General features: G+C 48.5%; 1 protein-coding gene across 1 annotated transcript in view; it reads left to right on the top strand.

Annotated features, from left to right (window-relative positions):
* Positions 1–16,698, top strand: part of Cmtr1 (cap methyltransferase 1) — a 42,556-nt gene extending 25,858 nt beyond the window's left edge. The window contains exons 9-24 of the mRNA XM_027394415.2: positions 1,012–1,210; positions 2,216–2,334; positions 4,404–4,500; positions 4,786–4,918; positions 5,691–5,870; positions 8,493–8,549; positions 8,888–8,945; positions 9,559–9,627; positions 10,452–10,583; positions 11,315–11,437; positions 11,951–12,042; positions 12,527–12,595; positions 13,696–13,743; positions 14,325–14,437; positions 14,810–14,918; positions 15,481–16,698. Of these exons, the coding sequence (XP_027250216.1) occupies positions 1,012–1,210; positions 2,216–2,334; positions 4,404–4,500; positions 4,786–4,918; positions 5,691–5,870; positions 8,493–8,549; positions 8,888–8,945; positions 9,559–9,627; positions 10,452–10,583; positions 11,315–11,437; positions 11,951–12,042; positions 12,527–12,595; positions 13,696–13,743; positions 14,325–14,437; positions 14,810–14,918; positions 15,481–15,622 (1,740 nt within the window). The 3' untranslated portion in view covers positions 15,623–16,698. The remainder of the gene's footprint in view (positions 1–1,011; positions 1,211–2,215; positions 2,335–4,403; positions 4,501–4,785; positions 4,919–5,690; positions 5,871–8,492; positions 8,550–8,887; positions 8,946–9,558; positions 9,628–10,451; positions 10,584–11,314; positions 11,438–11,950; positions 12,043–12,526; positions 12,596–13,695; positions 13,744–14,324; positions 14,438–14,809; positions 14,919–15,480) is intronic.
* Positions 16,699–17,569: the final 871 nt, after the last annotated feature.

Below are 17,569 nucleotides of genomic sequence, written 5' to 3' on the forward strand. Positions count from 1 at the left end.
GTCCTTGACTACAGTGAGGAAATGGCAGAGCTAAGAACCAGCTGTTTTTCTATGAGCAGACTTCTGGACAGGGCTTATAAAGGCCCCTTGTTCTTACTTTGTGACAAGGTTTTCCTATCCTTGAACTCAAAATAATCCTCTTGCATTAGCCTCCCAAGTGCTGGATGGTATATGAACACTACTGTGTACCAACAAGCCACTGGTTTTGAAACCACAGGATGAGATCATATTTGGGCATCTTAGGGAGGCCAGGTACTTTTGAGTCCTTCAGTGTCTGCTTTCCTTTGGCAGAGAGGCTAGAGCGTGGGGCTCAGGCCCCAGTGCTGAGAAACACTGTTTTCTCTCTGTGCACTGCTTACAGTCTAAGAAAGACTCCCGCCGCACACCTACTGTGCTGGCTGCTTCATCTGCTTTATATTGGTAACTTTTTTCTAGTCTAAACTTACTCCAGAGTAAAGGTAACTGAAGGACAAAAGGGGAGAAAGGAGGCAGGGAGGGAAGACTGAGGCTATGGTATAGGAAGGCAGGTCCTTGAAGCCAGGAGGTGGGCAGTGTTTCTCCTCAGGGAGAGCAGTCCTCTACTGGTCAGGCTTCTGGACTCTGGCCTGGCTTTGTTCGACCTGTTGTGGGCAGATTGCTTCATGTCTTGGTGTGTCCTTCTACAATGTTCTGCTTACCATAATACAAAAAAGGCACAGAGTAGTGAGGAAACAGCCTGGGACATGAAAACAGCACTCTGATAGGCACAGAGATGCTTTCATTAGGAGTCTGAGTTGGCCTGGTTGTGTGAAGGGTGTTGAGGACATTTTGGGTGAGGAGGCTCCAGAGGGCACTGGTCACTGAGGGAAAATAATAAATACACTGTGTATTGAGGGCCTGGTGGGAGCTCTGGATCATACGTGTTGATGGTTTTGGTTTTGTTTTTTGCCTCCTCTTCCCTGAGCGCTCCTTTCCTTTCCTTACTGAGTCATCTGTTTTCCCTATCTCCTTGTCTTCTACTTCTCTTTGCAGAAGCCACTGGTGAAGGACCGGGACATTGACCTTCTCTACTTTGCTGATGTCTGCGCAGGCCCAGGCGGCTTCTCAGAGTACGTGCTGTGGAGGAAGAAGTGGCATGCAAAGGGCTTTGGGATGACTCTGAAGGGCCCTAATGACTTCAAACTGGAGGACTTCTACTCCGCCTCCAGTGAGCTCTTCGAGCCATACTATGGTAGGGACATTGAACAGGGTTGGGACTAGGAAATATGAGGGTAGCTTCTGTGTGGGGCTTGAAGACCAAAGCTGTTGCTAGCTGTGCTCTTCCTAGCCTACTGGCCAGGGTCCACAGCCACTGCCATGAGAGTCTTGCGTCCCTCTCAAGTGTCTTATCCTGCAGCCTGCACTCCTTTAGGCAGCCTCTCATCAAAGCCTATTAATTCCTCCTTGCAGGGTTGTGGTTCTTGGGTGGTGATGGGGATAATGAAAGTGCCTGACTAGTAGGTGAAAAGTGGCAAGGTTATTAACAAACACAGAGCAGCAGCCTGGGTGTGGTATGAACTACACTTGTTGGCAGTCAGCTCAGTAGCTGCAGCACTCCCCCTGCCCTGACAAATAGATCAGGATCTGTCAGCAAATCTGAAATTCATTCCTAACAGTCCTTACTGGGGCTTGATGTTGAGTGTTTTTGTCTTGTTTTGTTTTCTAGTTTGTTTGTGTAGACAGGGTCTTTCTATGTAGCTCTGGCTGGCCTGGAACTCACTGTGTAGATCAAGCTGGTGTCAACTGATAGAGATTTGCTTGCTTCAGCCTCCCAAGTGCTAGGATTAAAGGCGTGCACCACCATGCCCAGCTTGGATCTTTTGATGTTTAGAGAAGGGGTTTCACTTTATGTTCCAGGCCAACCTAACACTCCTAGGCTAGCCTTAAATTTATGGGCAGTTCTCTCTTTAGCCTCCTGAATACCTGTAGGTATGAGCCTCCATCCTGGCTAATACTGGTTTTTAAGCATAAATACTTTGAAAAGAAAGATCTTCTGCTTTAGTTGATGACCCTGGGCTGCAGTTCCCTTTGAACACTGTCTTTTGAGAGCAGGGCTTGGTTCTTGCCAGTCTGTGACCATAGGCAGGATGGGTCCTCGGTCTTGGAGCTTACTTAGTATCTGTGCTTACTGTCTCTGAGAGCTCCTGGCCCAGCTCCTAGCAGCAGGTAAACTCACAGGGTTTTTGTGTCCCATCAGGTGAGGGTGGGGTCGATGGAGATGGAGATATCACTCGCCCAGAAAACATCAATGCATTTCGGAATTTTGTCCTGGACAACACAGATCGCAAGGGTGTCCACTTTCTCATGGCAGATGGGGTAGGTAACTGTCTCTGTAAAGATGCCTTAAGGATGTGTTGTGAATTTAGAGGGTTGTTTTTGTTTGCTGGCTATTAAATCCCTGGCCTTGGCATGCTAAGTAAGTGCTCTGTTTTTGAGCCCCCTCCTTCCCCCCCGCTTAAGAAATACTTTGGCTTTTGTTTCTTAGCTGCCACCTTAAATGGCAACTCACTGTTCATATGGTAGGGATGCACATGTTTACTTACTTTATACATTTTTCCTACACTTTTTTGTAAAGACTATAGTATCAGGAACACATTTGCTTGAGCTCACTTTGCTGACAGAAAAGCCTTAGTTGCTGAGGAACCGATGAGGCATGGACTCCAGCTGAAATCAACTAGGCTAAACTGAGTGAGAGGCACACTACCATTACTTGTCTTCTTGGTTGCTGCTGTTGGAGGCTGTCTATAGGTGACCTCCTGAGCCTCTCATGCACTGACAGACTTAAGCAGCACAGAATCCATGGAGGCCCTTGGCTGGTGGGAGTGAATTTTCAAGGGCCTACCTGAGCAGCTACTTGGGATACAGAGAGAACTGACCACCACATGTTGGGCAGAGGCTCTCATCCAGAGGTGATCTCTTCTGGTATGAGCCACCACTTGTTTTAGAGGAAGGACAGACAGACGGTATGCCATATACTATAAGATCACAGGGCTGGGGTTGAGAAGAGCCTTGTGAGTTCTTTGTGTATGGAAGGAAGGCAGAGTGTTAGAGGGATCTGAGGATACCCTGGCTCCCTGGAGCCCTGTACACAGTAGGGACAGCAGATGGACAGGGTTGGGGCTGGCTAAGAGGAAGAGACTTCTCTGTTGAGCAGGTGTGTAGGGTCTGCTGTTTCTGCCTTTTCTTCCTTTATTACAGTGGACTGCAAGCAAAGCTGTAAGCTCAAAGATTTTATGCTTTGGCAGCAGGAGGGCAAGCCTGGCTTTTGATTCATTTCTATTACTGATTTCACATTTTCATTTTATATGGTAATATGTTACACAAGGGTATTTTTATACATTATACATCCCCACCCCTATCACTTTACCTGTTTCCCTTTTATTTTTTAAATTTTCTTTTTTTAGACAGTATCTGAAATAGCTCAGGCTGGCTTCAAACTTACTATAAGATGAAGCTGGCCTTGACTTCTGATCCTCCAGCCTCTTTCTTTTTGAATATTTAATTATCTCTATAGAAAACATGCATTTTGAGAAACATCTTTAAGTCTGTGAGACAATGGCAAATAGTACTTTTATAGGACTACATCAGTGAGATGTGGCCTATGGGGGCAGCTTACTAGAAGCTAATGTTCTCACTCTACTGTATAATGATAGCATGAATGCAGTTTGTCCTAAGTGTACGGTGTAGTAGTGCCTCTCTAGTCACTCTGCTGTGCAGCTGGTTTCCAGAACTAAAGAGCAGTCCTTTCTCCCCACTGCCTGCCCCCTTTATATGAGTTTAAGCTTGCTTTGTGGCTGGCATCTCCCTGCTGAAGGGAGATACTCTGGGAATCACAATATGCATTCTTGGAGTGAACCCTGGCCTGAAAGTGTGCCAGCTGGAGGGAAGGGGCTCCTCAGCTAAGGACAGAAGTGGGCACTGTAAGTAAATCCTTACTCTATAATTCTCTTTTGTCAGATCTGGGGCCTTCAGAGGCAAGTGTAGTGGCAGAGCCTGGCAGAGGGTGCCCCTGACATTTGCCCCGCCTTCTTAGGACTTATATTTTCTGTCTCGTGGTTGACCAGTGATGAGCCAGTACTTTGCCTCTCTTCCGCCTTACTTGTCTCTGGGCTCCTATGTAAATTTCAAGATTTTCTGGACCATTTCCTTGGAAAAGCATACTTGGTTGTGTGGTTTAGGAGTGATAAGGTAGGAAGGTGGCTCAAGTTTGGCAGTTAGACCAGGGTCCATTGTCTGTAACTGACCACACTGCTTAGACAAAGAAATTGAAGTGCTGATCAGATTGTGTCTGTTGGACACCACCACAAACTCCTGATGAAGATGAGGTCGGGATGTGACTGTCAGTGCTTTCCATCCCTCTCTCCATCCTTGTGTTCTCTTTTCAGGGTTTCTCTGTGGAGGGACAGGAAAACCTGCAGGAGATCCTCAGCAAGCAGCTGCTGTTATGTCAGTTCCTCATGGCGCTGTCTGTTGTCCGGACAGGTGAGACTTCCTCAATTATCCTCACCAAGGACCCACTGGGGCCCTGTTTGACAAGAGCATGTGTAGGGGTTGGTTAAGAGATTTTAAAAGATAGAAAAAGAAAAGAGAAAGAGACCCTTTTATTGGGTGGCTGTTGGCTAGATGAATACAGGGAAGAAAAGCAAGAGAGTCCACAGAGTCTCCAGAGTCATAGGTTGTCTTGATTTTCTAATGGACCAGTCTCAGTCATCCTGCTCCATATCCTGGAGTAGCCACTGATTGCCCTGGGTTTTCTTCCCAATCCAGGGGGCCACTTCATCTGCAAAACCTTTGACCTCTTCACACCCTTCAGCGTGGGGCTCATCTACTTGCTGTACTGCTGCTTTGAACGTGTGTGTCTCTTCAAGCCCATCACCAGCCGGCCTGCCAACTCAGAGCGGTAAGGCCTTGCTCTCTTAGTCAGAAGTCAGCAGTAAACCCTGTGCATCTGTCTGGCATGGACTCTCAAACTGTTGTGATTCTCCAGTAGGAGCCAGGGTCCTTGGTCTGAGTGATTGTTCAGACTGCCACTGATACAGCTGTGTTTACCATACTTCAGTCTGGGTATCTCAGCTTTGCCCAGGAAGAGTGTGACCATTAATGAGACACTCAGAGGGGATATAGGCTGGGAACAGGCAAGGGTGCTGCCATACAGAGGAACCACTGGCATCCAGGTGCCCATATGTGAGTTAGGAGAAAACAAGCCAATCAGAATTATCAGGTAGCCTGTTATAGTGGGGGAATTTGACTCATTACATCTGTAATTAAAAGCCTTCCCAGTTATGTCTGTCAGTGCAGGATAGTTGGGAACAACCCCATAGAAGCAGAAACAGTCTTATGAATAAGGGAAGGATTTTATATTTTTTATTTTGAGACAGAGCTTTACAGTATAGCTCTGGCTAGCTTGGACATTACTACATAGACCAGGTTGGCCTTGAACTCGAGAGATCTGTCTATGCTTCCCAAGTAGGATTAGAGGTGAACACCACAAATTCCTATGAAAGGGAAGGACTGGAGGTGGTGTTTTTCTAAAGCACGCTATGTGTGGCCCTTTGAGTTCAGACTTAAGGTTGAACAGAAAAGCTGTTTAGCTTTGTAACTCTACAGGGTGGAATGGAGGAGTGTGTGGGGAGAAGGCTGAGCTTCTTGGAGTGACAGGGTGTCTCCTGCAGGTATGTGGTGTGCAAAGGTCTAAAGGTGGGCATAGACGATGTGCGGGAGTACCTTTTCTCCGTGAATATTAAGCTCAACCAGCTGCGGAACACTGAGTCTGATGTCAACCTGGTAGTTCCCTTGATGGTGATCAAAGGAGACCATGAGTTTAATGACTACATGATACGGTCTAATGAGAGGTAAGTCACTATCTGTGTCTGCTGGTACTGCTGGGGTATGAAGGAAACCTCAAAAATTCGGACCAATGACCAGCTGTCATCTGTGTTTGCTCTGCTGCCTGTAGGACTGTAGGGCATTCTAGGACTTTGGGCTACTTTTTGGTCACTCTGTTACTCAGGACATTAGCATGTCCTGTCCCAAGGACAGGTGAAAAGAAAGCCTATGGTCTGTAGATAGGGGTAATCCCTTTATCACTAGAGTTTGGAAAAGTTTGTGGTTTCTGCTTTGTGAAGATCCTTGACTGAAGGCCAGAGACGAATGGAAAACAAGTATAGAGCATGTTTTGTTAAGAGTCAAATCTTGGTCAGTTGAGGGTTCTTTACCCCCACCCCTATCGCAGTTGGGAGCTACCCCACATGGGTACTGGGAACTGAACCTGGGTCCTGTGCAAGAGCAGTGTGTGTTTTTTTGTTTTGATTTTATTGAAGACAAGGTTTCTCTGTGTAGCCCAGGCTGGCCTCTAACTCAGAGGTAGGCCTGCCTTTGCCTCCCAAGTGCTAGGATTAAAGATATGCTCCACCACCCCCAGCCACTGCCATGTACATTCTTAACTGCCGACTCTGGTCATCTCTCCTTGTCAGATACTTTTTAAGCATTCGTTTTGTTTTTAAGATGGAATTTAAGGGCTGTTCCTGTATTTTGTACACACAGCCCTCCCTAGACTTGGATGTGGGATACTCTTTCCTGCTCTGTGCTTTTTTTACTGTATTATCTCCTTTGCACAGAAGGTTTTAACATCAATATGGCCTGGTTTACTCATTTCTTTTATTACTACACTTCTGTGTGAGACTGACTTCTCCTTGTTTTGTTTTGTAAGATTTTATAAGTTTAGTCCATGTGTTAAGGTATTTTATTTTTTAATTATTTTGGGATATGGCATTAATTAATGGTCCCACTTCATTTTTTTTTCCCAAATTTTGCAGACTGTCCTTTATTAAGTAGTCTTGGCACACTTTCTAAAAATCTTTTGCTATTTCATTAGCAATGCTAATAAGTACTAGTAAATGAGTATTATTTCTAGGCTTTCTGTCTTGTTCCATTGGCATGTCATCTGTGAAATAAGATAATTTTATTTCCTTTCCAGGTTGGATATCTCAAATTTTAAAATTTTGATAATGAAATCCATTTAGGCCTTTTCTTTTTCTGGTGAATGATTTCTTTCCAGAAAGTCTTAGTTTGCATGTTCTGTGTAGCCGTGGTTGGTTAGAACTTGTTATTCCCCTGCTTCAGCGATCCTCTTGAATGTTAAGATCAGTGTCTTGCCTTTTGTTTCCTGACACACTTCTTCCTGGGGAGCTCGGGTCCTGTTTGCAGTCATTCCCCTTCAGCTATTTTGTCGACTGGAAACAATCCTTTCGGCTTTTGTCTATTTAAAATGTATTTCTTAGTCAGGCATGGTGATGCCCACCTTTAATCCACTACTCAAAAGGCAGGGGCAGGAGATCTCTGTGATTTCCAGGACAGGCAAGGCTACATAGTGAGACCCTGTCTCAAGAGAACAACTAATAAAACAGTCACTCCCCCCCCCAAAATTTATTTTTGAGGAACTTTTTTTTTTTTTGGTTTTTCGAGACAGGGTTTCTCTGTGTAGCTTTGGAGCCTATCCTGGCACTCGCTCTGGAGACCAGGCTGACCTCGAACTCACAGAGATCCGCCTGCCTCTGCCTCCCGAGTGCTGGGTTTAAAGGCGTGCGTCACCAACGCCCGGCTTTGAGGAACATTTTAATTAGATATGAAGTTTTTTTCTTTCACCACTTTAAAGATAATTCACGTTTCTCACATCCCTTTCTTCTGATGGGAAGAAATATGTTCTTTCCAATTTTGTATCCGTGTATATGCCATTGCCTGTAGCGGCCAGAGACATTGGATCCCTTAAAGCTGGAGTTACAGGTGGTTGTGAGCTGTCTGATGTGGGTGCTTTTAACCACTGAGCCACCTCCAACTGCCACTATTAGTTTTGTCATTATTTTCTTGTGTATTACGTGCCTTTTCCTCTGGTGGTTTTCAAGAGACCAAAGGTTAATGTCAGATGTCTTCCTCAGATGCTCTCTACATACTGAGGTAGGGTCTCTCACTTGAACCTAGAGCTCACCAACTCACCTAGTCTAGTTAGCTAGTTTGCTCCAGAGATCCTGTGTTCACCTCCTCAGTGCTGGAATCACAGGCAGGCTGCCAGCGCTTGCCCAGCATTTATCTGGGTCCTGGGAATCTGAACTCTGGTCCTAACACTTGCAGAGCAAGCACTTTACCTGCGGAGCCATCTCCCCAGCCCCCTCAAGTGCCAGACACTGTGTATGCAAAGCTAAAGGACAGTTGTCAGTGCAGTGGTTTTGTCAGTGATGTCTGCAGTTGAACTGGGTATGGGCTTTGCTGTTGCTTAGAGACAGTTCACCACTGTGTTTAAATTCTTTAAGGGTGGGATAAGAACCTTCCTTTCAGCAGGACTTGTGAAGAGGGTTCAGATCTGTTCTGCTCTGTCTTTGGTCCCCATTTAACACACCAGTAGCTTCCTCATGTACAATGGCGACTGCTCTGGCTACACTTCTACACTGATGTTATGTTTTTTGTTTGTTTTCTCTTAGCCACTGCAGCCTGCAGATCAAAGCTCTGGCCAAAATCCATGCCTTTGTACAAGACACGTAAGTGCTGCCCACTTCTTACCAATTTCAAAGGAGGCCCTTGCTTTGCTTTTCCCACCAACTCTATTTCTTTAACAGTGACTTAAAAGCCACTCTTTTGGGTTCATTTTGCCTTGTGGGATATCAACATACCGATATCTTTGAGAACAGAAGTCAGAATATGCTTGGTGGTGGTGGTGGCTGCAGTTGGTGGGAAGGGATTTCAGTCTATAAATTGTCTTTGGAGGTCAGTCCTGTGTGTGCACTCAAATCTTCACTGTTGGAGGTGTACTTCTAAGCAGTTGAGACAGTCATAGGGCCTCTTAGCAGTCTAAATCTTGTTCTGGTTGTTTCCCTAGCACCCTGAGTGAGCCTAGGCAGGCAGAGATCCGGAAAGAATGCCTCCGATTATGGGAGGTAAGTAGCCCATTGTCACTCCAGGCCAGGAAGCTGGAGATGAGAACAGGATTGTCACCTTAACCCCCACCTGAAAGGTGCCCAGCTCCTTGGCGTGTTGCAAGTTACCTTTTTGGCCCCTTTATAGATTGGTCTGCAGCTGGGTCAAAAAAAACACAATGGAGTAGACTGCGCTTTGCTCTGATGGCCCCATGTAGTAACACAGAGGAAAGGACTTGGCTTTGTGTTTTGTTGACACAGGGTCTTGGCAGGAACTGAATGTTGCACCTCCAGTTCCCTTGCCAGGCCTGTTTGCTTGCATGCCATCTCCTCTATCCCAAGCCTAAATGGGTGTCCTCACAGGGTATCAACAGAGCACTTGAAAATGAAAGCCAAAGCTGAAGAGATGGCTCAGAGGTCAACAGCACTAGCTACTCTCCTAGACCCACGTTTGGTTTGCATCACATGGTAGCTCACAACTGCCTGTAACCCTAGTTCCAGGAGATCTGATGCCCTCTTCTGGTCTCTGCAGGCATTCATGTGGTACACAGACATAGGCAGGCAACACACCCACACACATAAAATGAAAAAAAAAAAAAAAATTTAAAGCCCTTTGGTATCTCTCTCCTTTCAGATCCCAGACCGAGCTCGAGTAGCTCCTTCTTCTTCAGACCCAAAATTCAAGTTTTTTGAGCTAATCAAGGTAAATCTGTTTTCTGTGGCAATATATTGGGGGGTGGGGGGCTTTTTCTAGGGATGGAAGGTGTCACTGAGGCACTTCCATTAAGGATTGAGAAGGCATCAACCTTGGAACCTAAAGGAGTAGCCTAAGGTCTCCACAAGTGAGAGCCTTGCTGTATTATATAGGGTTTCCCAAGAATACCTCTGGCCAGCAAAAGCCTTGTCTTAAAATGGGTGTAGGCCAGCATTCTGCCACCCAAAGGATATGCTGGCCAAAAAGTTCTTAAAAATTCAGGGTCATAAGGGAGAGAGGGAATGATGAATGATCTTGGGAACTGCAAAGAGCCACAGTGGGTCTAGCCTGAGCTTAGCTTCTCTATCCTGTTTTTAGTGAGCTGGTCTTGAGTTCTGGCATCAGCCTCCAGCTCTTCCCAGGGCATCACTTCAGTCTGGCCTAGTTGTAGTCATTATGTTGGTTTTGTGAGAGCCAAAGACTAACGAATGAGTTCAAGATGCTTACATTTTTCTCAGTGAGGTAGAGAGATTACTTCTCTGCTCTCAGGCCAAACTGTTGGGGAATCCTTGCTTTCGGTGTCACTGTATGTGTGGCTGCTCTATTCTGGTGACATTCCCCATAGCTCTGGTAAATCCATCTGTACTTGAGACTCAGTGTTCTTTCCTTCCCTAGTTCTCCTAGTAAGTCCTAAAAGAAACACTGCCAGCAGATGGAAATAGATCCTGTTTAGTGAGTGGCGAGATGGAGAAGAGGGTGCCGGAGAGCCTGCTTCAGAGAGCAGATGATCCCTGCCCCAGCACAGCAGCAGTTTTCTCTCATCTGTTCCACAGGACACTGACATCAACATCTTCAGCTACAAGCCCACACTGCTTACTGCCAAAACTCTGGAGAAGATCCGTCCTGTGTTGGACTATCGTTGCATGGTGTCTGGCAGCGAGCAGAAATTCCTCCTGGGCTTGGGGGTAAGTCAGCAGCTGGTCTCCCATGGCCTTGGGGTGGTGGCAGTGTCCTCTGTCTGGAGATGTGGACAGCTTCTGGCCACACTCTTGTGTGTTCATTCTGTTGGCATCACAGAGTTGCTCCTTGGAACCCCATTTCCTTTCCTGCCCTGAGCTTGTCAAGTGTGATTCATCTCTTTGTTATTTGTTTCTTCCTCACTGCTGATCCCTGCCTTGCTGAAGGGAAGGCTGTTGCTTTTCTTGAAATGTAGAGCCATCAGGCTGATCCTGGGTTTTCTCCAATCCCACCCCTGCCATTTCCTGTCTGGAAGACACCTTCCTCCCTCCTCTGGGCCATTGTTGGCTAACAGAGGGAGGGCTGCCTGGTAACTACATCTCACTTGACAAGCAGCCATTGCTTTCTCCTAACCCTGTCCTTCCATTCAGCTGACTCTTCCCCAGTCACTTTTGTGTCCTTACTTTGTATTTTTTCTCCTCTTCCTGTAATCCCAGCCTCCACATGTACATCAAACTAGATGAAGGTCTTTTGCAGGGTTTCCCACTAATAAGATGGAGCCCATCTCTACTCTCCTGTGGATGCTGAGCAGAAAAGTGTCACAACTTCATCCCTCCTGGACACTTTCTGCTGACATTGGCTAGCCCCTGTCTGCTTGTAGCCACAAGTAAAAGCTCTTGTGAGAATAGAGCCTTCCATTCCTTAGTCTTCATGCTATCTTTCTTCTGCATGCCTGCAGAAGTCCCAGATCTACACATGGGATGGTCGCCAGTCAGACCGCTGGGTGAAACTGGACCTGAAGACAGAGCTGCCGCGGGACACACTGCTCTGTGTGGAAATTGTGCATGAGCTGAAAGGGGAGGTCAGAAGGGTTCTATTCATAGATGGCCCTGAGGCTAGCGGGGGGGGGGGGGGGGGCTGTGGAGCCTGGCCTTCCACCGTAGTGTTGTTTCATGGCGTGATGGAGTAATTCCCTCGACAGCAGTTGCCATGAACTGTGGGAGACCCTGGTAAGGGGCAGACCAAAAGTCTCTATCCACAGTCCTGACATCCTACCAGGCGATTTTACTAGCCACTTTAGTTCATGACCAGCAATCCCTTAGTAAGGGAGAAACCTGTCATTTTCTGTGAGCTTTGCATTATTTTTGTATAGGGATAACAATTAGAACACTCCATGTGAACAGGCAACACAGTGGAAAGCCAGTCCTGGCAAAAGTAAGCATGGCCACAGTCTCACTGTGTTTGAGGTTCATGAGGGTGCCTGCTCTTAAGTCTAAGCTAGTTTTGCTTAGCGTCAGCTGTCAGAGAGGCCTGCATGCCACAGTAGGCCAGAGGCTAGTACCTGCACAGTGGAGAGCATGCTTGTCCCTTATAGGGGAAGGCCCAGCGGAAGATCAGTGCAATCCACATCCTCGATGTCCTGGTGCTGAATGGCAGCGACGTCCGAGAGCAGCACTTCAACCAGCGGTGTGCCTGGGCCCTAGGGGAGGGAGGGCTGACGGGTCTTCCCATGTCTACCACAGGCAGGAGGAAAGATGCAGTTTGCTGAGATGGGGGTCTTGGCTGCCAGATTCTAGCACATCACCTTGCTACAGCTGCTCACATTGAAATCTGTGTGTGTGTGTATAAAGAATAAGGGTGACTTTGAAGAGGGAGGGGCTTCTTCTAAAAATCTTGGTCAGACTGTGGATAGCCTCAGTTTGGGGTGTCTGGGCTAGGGTGAAAGAGCAGATGTGTACAATGACGGTGGACTTCAAGCAAAAGGCACACTTTAGGAAAACCAGCTCACAGAGGTCAGAATCCAGAGGATTGGGCTCTAGGGGACATGAACACTGCCACTCTAAAGTTTTGTGTAGGTCCAGGTTCTCTCACTGATGCTGTGAAATGCCTTGGGGCACAGGTGCTGGTGAGGTTCCCTGGCTTCCCTCTAAGGGTTCTGTTTGGATTGTAGAATTCAGCTTGCTGAGAAATTTGTGAAGGCGGTTTCCAAGCCCAGTCGACCTGACATGAATCCTATCAGGTGAGCAGAGCATGCAGTTCTCCTCCAGACCCCTTGGGGCTGTAGCTCTTGCTTATTTCTCCTGTCCTGCGTGGGATGGGAGGGTTGTGGAAGGAAGGGGCTGGAGCTAAACTGCCCTGTCAGTGGTTTGGGGATGCAGCTTTCTGTCCTGCCTGGCAGGATGGGTTATGGTTTATTTCCTAATATGAGAAGCACATGCCTGCCCTGTGAGTTACCCTTTCAGACTTCAGTATCCTTTGTCAATTACATGGCCTCCTGGTAAGGAAATAAACAAGGGAAATGAGGATTTGATTGTGAAAGAAGGATGGCAAGGGGAGTGGGGGGGTGAAACTCGGTGCTTGAGGAGCGAGTGGGGCTTGTCAATAGTAGGTAGGGTAGAGTTCCAGGCTCAGGGCAAAAGGAGGGAGGGGACAGAGAGCAGACGACCTACCTTCTCCAGGTCAAGGCTGCTATAGCCAGCACTGAAGGTGAGGTGCTTAGTAATACCTAGCAGAGTCATTGGTCATGTTCATCTAAATGAACTGAGCAGTCAGTCTAGTGCTGCAGATGCAGGGCATTCTCAAAGTGAGCGTCACTTGTGCTGTGTGCTGTTCTGCCTGCTGGTTTTAACAGGCAGCTCACCTGAGAGCAGTCCCCCAGGTAGGTTTGGTGTCCCCAGATGTGGAGGCTGGGCCTCAAACTAGAGCCTACAGCCTGTATAGGGCCTGTGCCCTCAAAGTAACACACCTGCCAGGGCTGCTTAGATGAATTCAGCTCTAGGAAGATCTGAAGTCTATGTAGGCAAAAGCCTAGTCTTTGGATGGATGTCTGGCCTGTAGTGCCAGTGAAGGTTACTTGTGGATAAGGGTCCTGTAAGAGAAATGTGCCTGCTATATCTTTCTTTACTCTCTCCTGTCTTCAGGACTCACTGCTGAATGAGTGAGCTATGTGGCAGCTCTGACACCTAGTCAGTCTGTAGGAGAGCAGCACCACAGACCCAGCAGCCTCATTTGTGGGCCGCTGGTTGCAGAGAGGGCCTGAGGACAAGGGCAGGTCTAGGGCCTCCTGTTATGCTCTTCACACACATATCCCAGGAAACCCCTCTCCTGTTCCACTCACAGGGTGAAGGAGGTGTACAGGCTGGAAGAGATGGAGAAGATTTTTGTCAGGTGAGTAACTCACCCGGTGTGGTTTAGATTGGTGGTGGGGTGCAGAGCCAGGTTGAGGTTCATTCTGTTTGCGGCGTGGGTTACAAAGCTGGGTCCTGGCACTGCCTCAGTCACTGCCTTGCTGCAGTTAAATCCTAGCTGTGAGCTGGCTCAGTACCTGTCAGGAAGGTACAGGGTAACTCTATGTACAGGCTCATTGATGTCAGGATCGTCCTTTCAAGGGGGCGGAGAAGCAAGCTGCTCAAACACTAAACAGTGCTGTGAGGATCCTGCAGTGGGCCGAGGGCAGATGTATCAACGATGAGTCTCATTGTGGGAGCGCTCTGTGGTCATCTGATGACCCAGTAGCATCCCCGTTTCTAATTTCCCTTGTTGGTGGCACTGTGAAGCCTGCCCTGCACCCTCTGTGTGATTGGGAGAGCAGAGCTGTGCTCTCACACTGCCCTGGGTGGCTTGAGCAGCATGGTTAAGGATCTGTGCCTTGGTTTCTTCTGCCAGACCAGGGTAGACTAACGTTAGCATGCCCTACTCTGTCCCCTGTGCATGTGCTTCCTGAATGCCTACCTGTCTGGGGAAACCAGGTTAGAGATGAAGCTTATCAAGGGTTCCGGTGGCACACCAAAGCTCAGCTACACAGGACGGGATGACCGGCACTTTGTGCCCACAGGCCTCTACATTGTCAGGACTATGAATGGTAGGTTTCCCCTTCCCCAGTCAGGGTGCCTAGCCCAGACTTCCTTGTTGAAGTGGACAGCAGTCAGCTGGCAACTTCTGAGGTATCTGTTGGGAACACTACACCCCCAGATTAGGCCTGTTCTGGTCTTTGGCTGGGGCAGGGAGAGAAGAAACTGTAGCTGCCCACATGGTGTTCTCAGCAGGTAAGCATGGCCTCTCACAGGACCAGGCTAGCTAGGCCTTATAGGGAGGCAATAATCTGCCACCCTCCTGAGCCATATGGGTTTAGCCATGGAGGCTGGAAGGGACGAGCAGGAGAAAGGAAGGGCATCCTTGTTGGTCAGACCCATCTCCATGGGTCCTGTCCTCAGTGCCTGCCCTTTCCCCTCAGAGCCATGGACCATGGCATTCAGCAAGAGTTTCAAGAAGAAGTTCTTCTACAACAAGAAAACCCAGCACTCTACCTTTCAACTCCCTGCAGATTCCATTGCCCCGTTTCAGTGAGTAAACCCTCCATTGGCCTGAAACCCATCACTATCATTCAGAATCTGTCCCAAGTATAGGCCTGAGCAGAGAGCTCATTGGCATGGGGGGATGGGGGATGCCCACAAGAAGGTTTGAGGAACATGTGGCAGGCACTCAGCCTTGCCCCTCAAGGTCCCATTCCTCTTCAGGACACAGTATGTTTGTCAGACTGCTACTGGACATGGACTTTGGCAGCAGCCCCTATCCTATGGGACCTAAAATTAGCCACCAACACTTGTTTCTGTAGCCAGCTAATACTGATCTCTTAGTGAAGCAGGTGAGCTAGGAACATTAGTCGAGTTGAGTTAGATGCAGGTTGTGGCAGCAAATGTTAGTTCTTGGAGGCATGGGAAGTGCTGGGGTCTTCTGGATGGGTACCTTTTGGATGCCAGAGAGGGAATTCTCAACTTGAGTCATTCGCAGAACCCAGTTTAAAAGTACCCATCCTTGAAGTCATGGCTGCCAAGGGTGGGCTAGTGGTTTCTTGGTCCTGTGCCACCCAGGTTCAACCCTCTGACTGCCCCCTTCCTTTCTCAGTACCTGCTACTACAGCCGGCTCTTCTGGGAGTGGGGAGATGGCTTCCATATGCGTGACTCCCAGAAGTCTCAGGATCCAGACAAGCTGTCCAAGGAGGATGTCCTTTCTTTCATCCAGAGTCACAATCCTGGAGGATCTTAGGGTTTCCAGCTGATGACTGTCCTGTCATTCCCAAGGCAGGGACCTGTGTCTGGTTCATTCACCTCTTGGAAAGGACCTGGGAATGATGTTCTCCTTGGTGATGAGGGAGATGGGTTCCTCTCCATTCCCAAAGAGCTCAACCAGGCTCTTCAGAGGACACATCCTTGGAACTCTGCCACCTGAGAACTGACCCCATCAGGAGTCAGCCTGAAAGCAGCTGCTTGAGGCAGGTCAGTGTTTAGGACTTGCCAGAGTGGCAGGCTTTGGACTCAGCTATTCCCTCTGGAATTTGTAGACTCTGTTTTCTGAGTGCCACTTAACTGCCCTAGAGGGCAGTCGGGCCCTGTTTTTTCCCAACTTTTACCAGGCCAGCCAAGCACGGAGGCTGTCATGTGCTGGCCAGAAGCAGCTGTTGTACAAATCAGAGTTTTATTTGTCTTCCCCACCCCCATCCTGGAGTTCATCCTGGCAGGCCAGGAAGGAGCGAGGGCCCAGCATCTCTGACACACTAGAGCCTTGGGTCCTAGGTGTGACTGCCTCTTGAGTTGTAGGGCCTTCATGGGTCCACATCTTGTGTTGTAAACACTGGGCAGCATTGAAGACCTGCCCTTTTCCCTTCCTCTCAGCAGTAACAGAAGGCATCCTTTCCAGTGTAGGTGTAGCACCAGCCCTCAGGCAGTTAAGGCCACCTGAAGCTCTTGCTAGAGCTTTGAGCTAGTGGTGGCTCTGGTGCCCTCCCTTCCCCACTAAGAGGTACACACAAATTGGTCACTCCATTTCCTCTGTCTCTTTAAGAGGGAGGAAGGGCACCTGTGGTTGTTTTTAATCAGAAGTACCTCTCAAGAGCTGTTCATACAGGTCCCTAGGGCCCCATGCCAGCATCAGGCTGGTTTCCATAGAGATAGGGCACTGAGGCACCTGTGAGGTTGGAATTGACTCCACTGTAGGTGGTCCCTTCTGCCAGCTCCTAACCCTAAGCCAGAAGCAGCAGTGCTAGGATGCCATATTTCCACCCAGTTCTGGGCCTATCAGTGTGTCTTGCAGAATCTTGGATCATTAAACATATTTTTACTGCTCGTGTGGCTCTGTGCTAGGCTGCTGTTGTCTAGGGCTCTGTGGCTGGGGTCTGACTTTAAGAGGAAGGGGAGGCTTTGAGGAATCCAAGCCTCTCCAGATCCTGGGTTGCTGCCTGGTAGATGACAGCCCAAAGGCATCGAGGTGCGATTCTGTTTGAAGCTGGGGCTGGGGAATGAATGAATCTACAGCCCCAAGAGGGTGGGGAGGCACCTTCCCTCTCTCACATAAATCACACCGCTCACTCCATAGGGGCACTGTGACAATCCAGGATCAGTCTGTGTGACTAAAATAGAAGGTGTCAGACTAATTAGTGTCACTAGACCAGGGACAGGAGAGAGGAAGGGTGTTTTACTGACCGAGGCCAGTGCTCTCCACCGAGCCTCCATCTGACCCCATCTTCATGTTTCACAAACCCATCTTCATGTTTCACAGTGTGTGTTACCTTTGGTGGCTCCTGCCTGTCCTGGGCCTCACCACCATGTTCCTGCAGCAACCACCTTTCCTCTCCTCGTGACCCTGTACTCTGGGGGTGACGACTTTGTTAGCTGCCCTTGCTTGGCTTCCTTCTGATCAACCCCACCTTCCTTATTCACTGCTGTTGTCACCGTCAGTCATTGCTGCCCATGCACTCCTGGGGGCCTCCTTGGCCCGCCTGTCTAGAAGATGAGCTCATTCGGCATGCCCCTGGGACCTCCACTTCAAGCCCAAGTTGTCTTTACCACGAATGCCGCATTTTCTTCAGTGATCACAGGCGAGGGCAGAGTGCTTGCTGCCTGCCCAGCTGCTCTCCTTCGTCCCTCCCTCCCGAATTGTGCACAGAACTTGGGAGCACCCATCGTCTTTGAGACAGGAGCGCCTCCCTTGCTGCCC

The sequence above is a fragment of the Cricetulus griseus genome (genome assembly GCF_003668045.3).
Source record: "Cricetulus griseus strain 17A/GY chromosome 1 unlocalized genomic scaffold, alternate assembly CriGri-PICRH-1.0 chr1_0, whole genome shotgun sequence".
In the NCBI taxonomy this organism is placed as follows: Eukaryota; Metazoa; Chordata; class Mammalia; order Rodentia; family Cricetidae; genus Cricetulus; species Cricetulus griseus.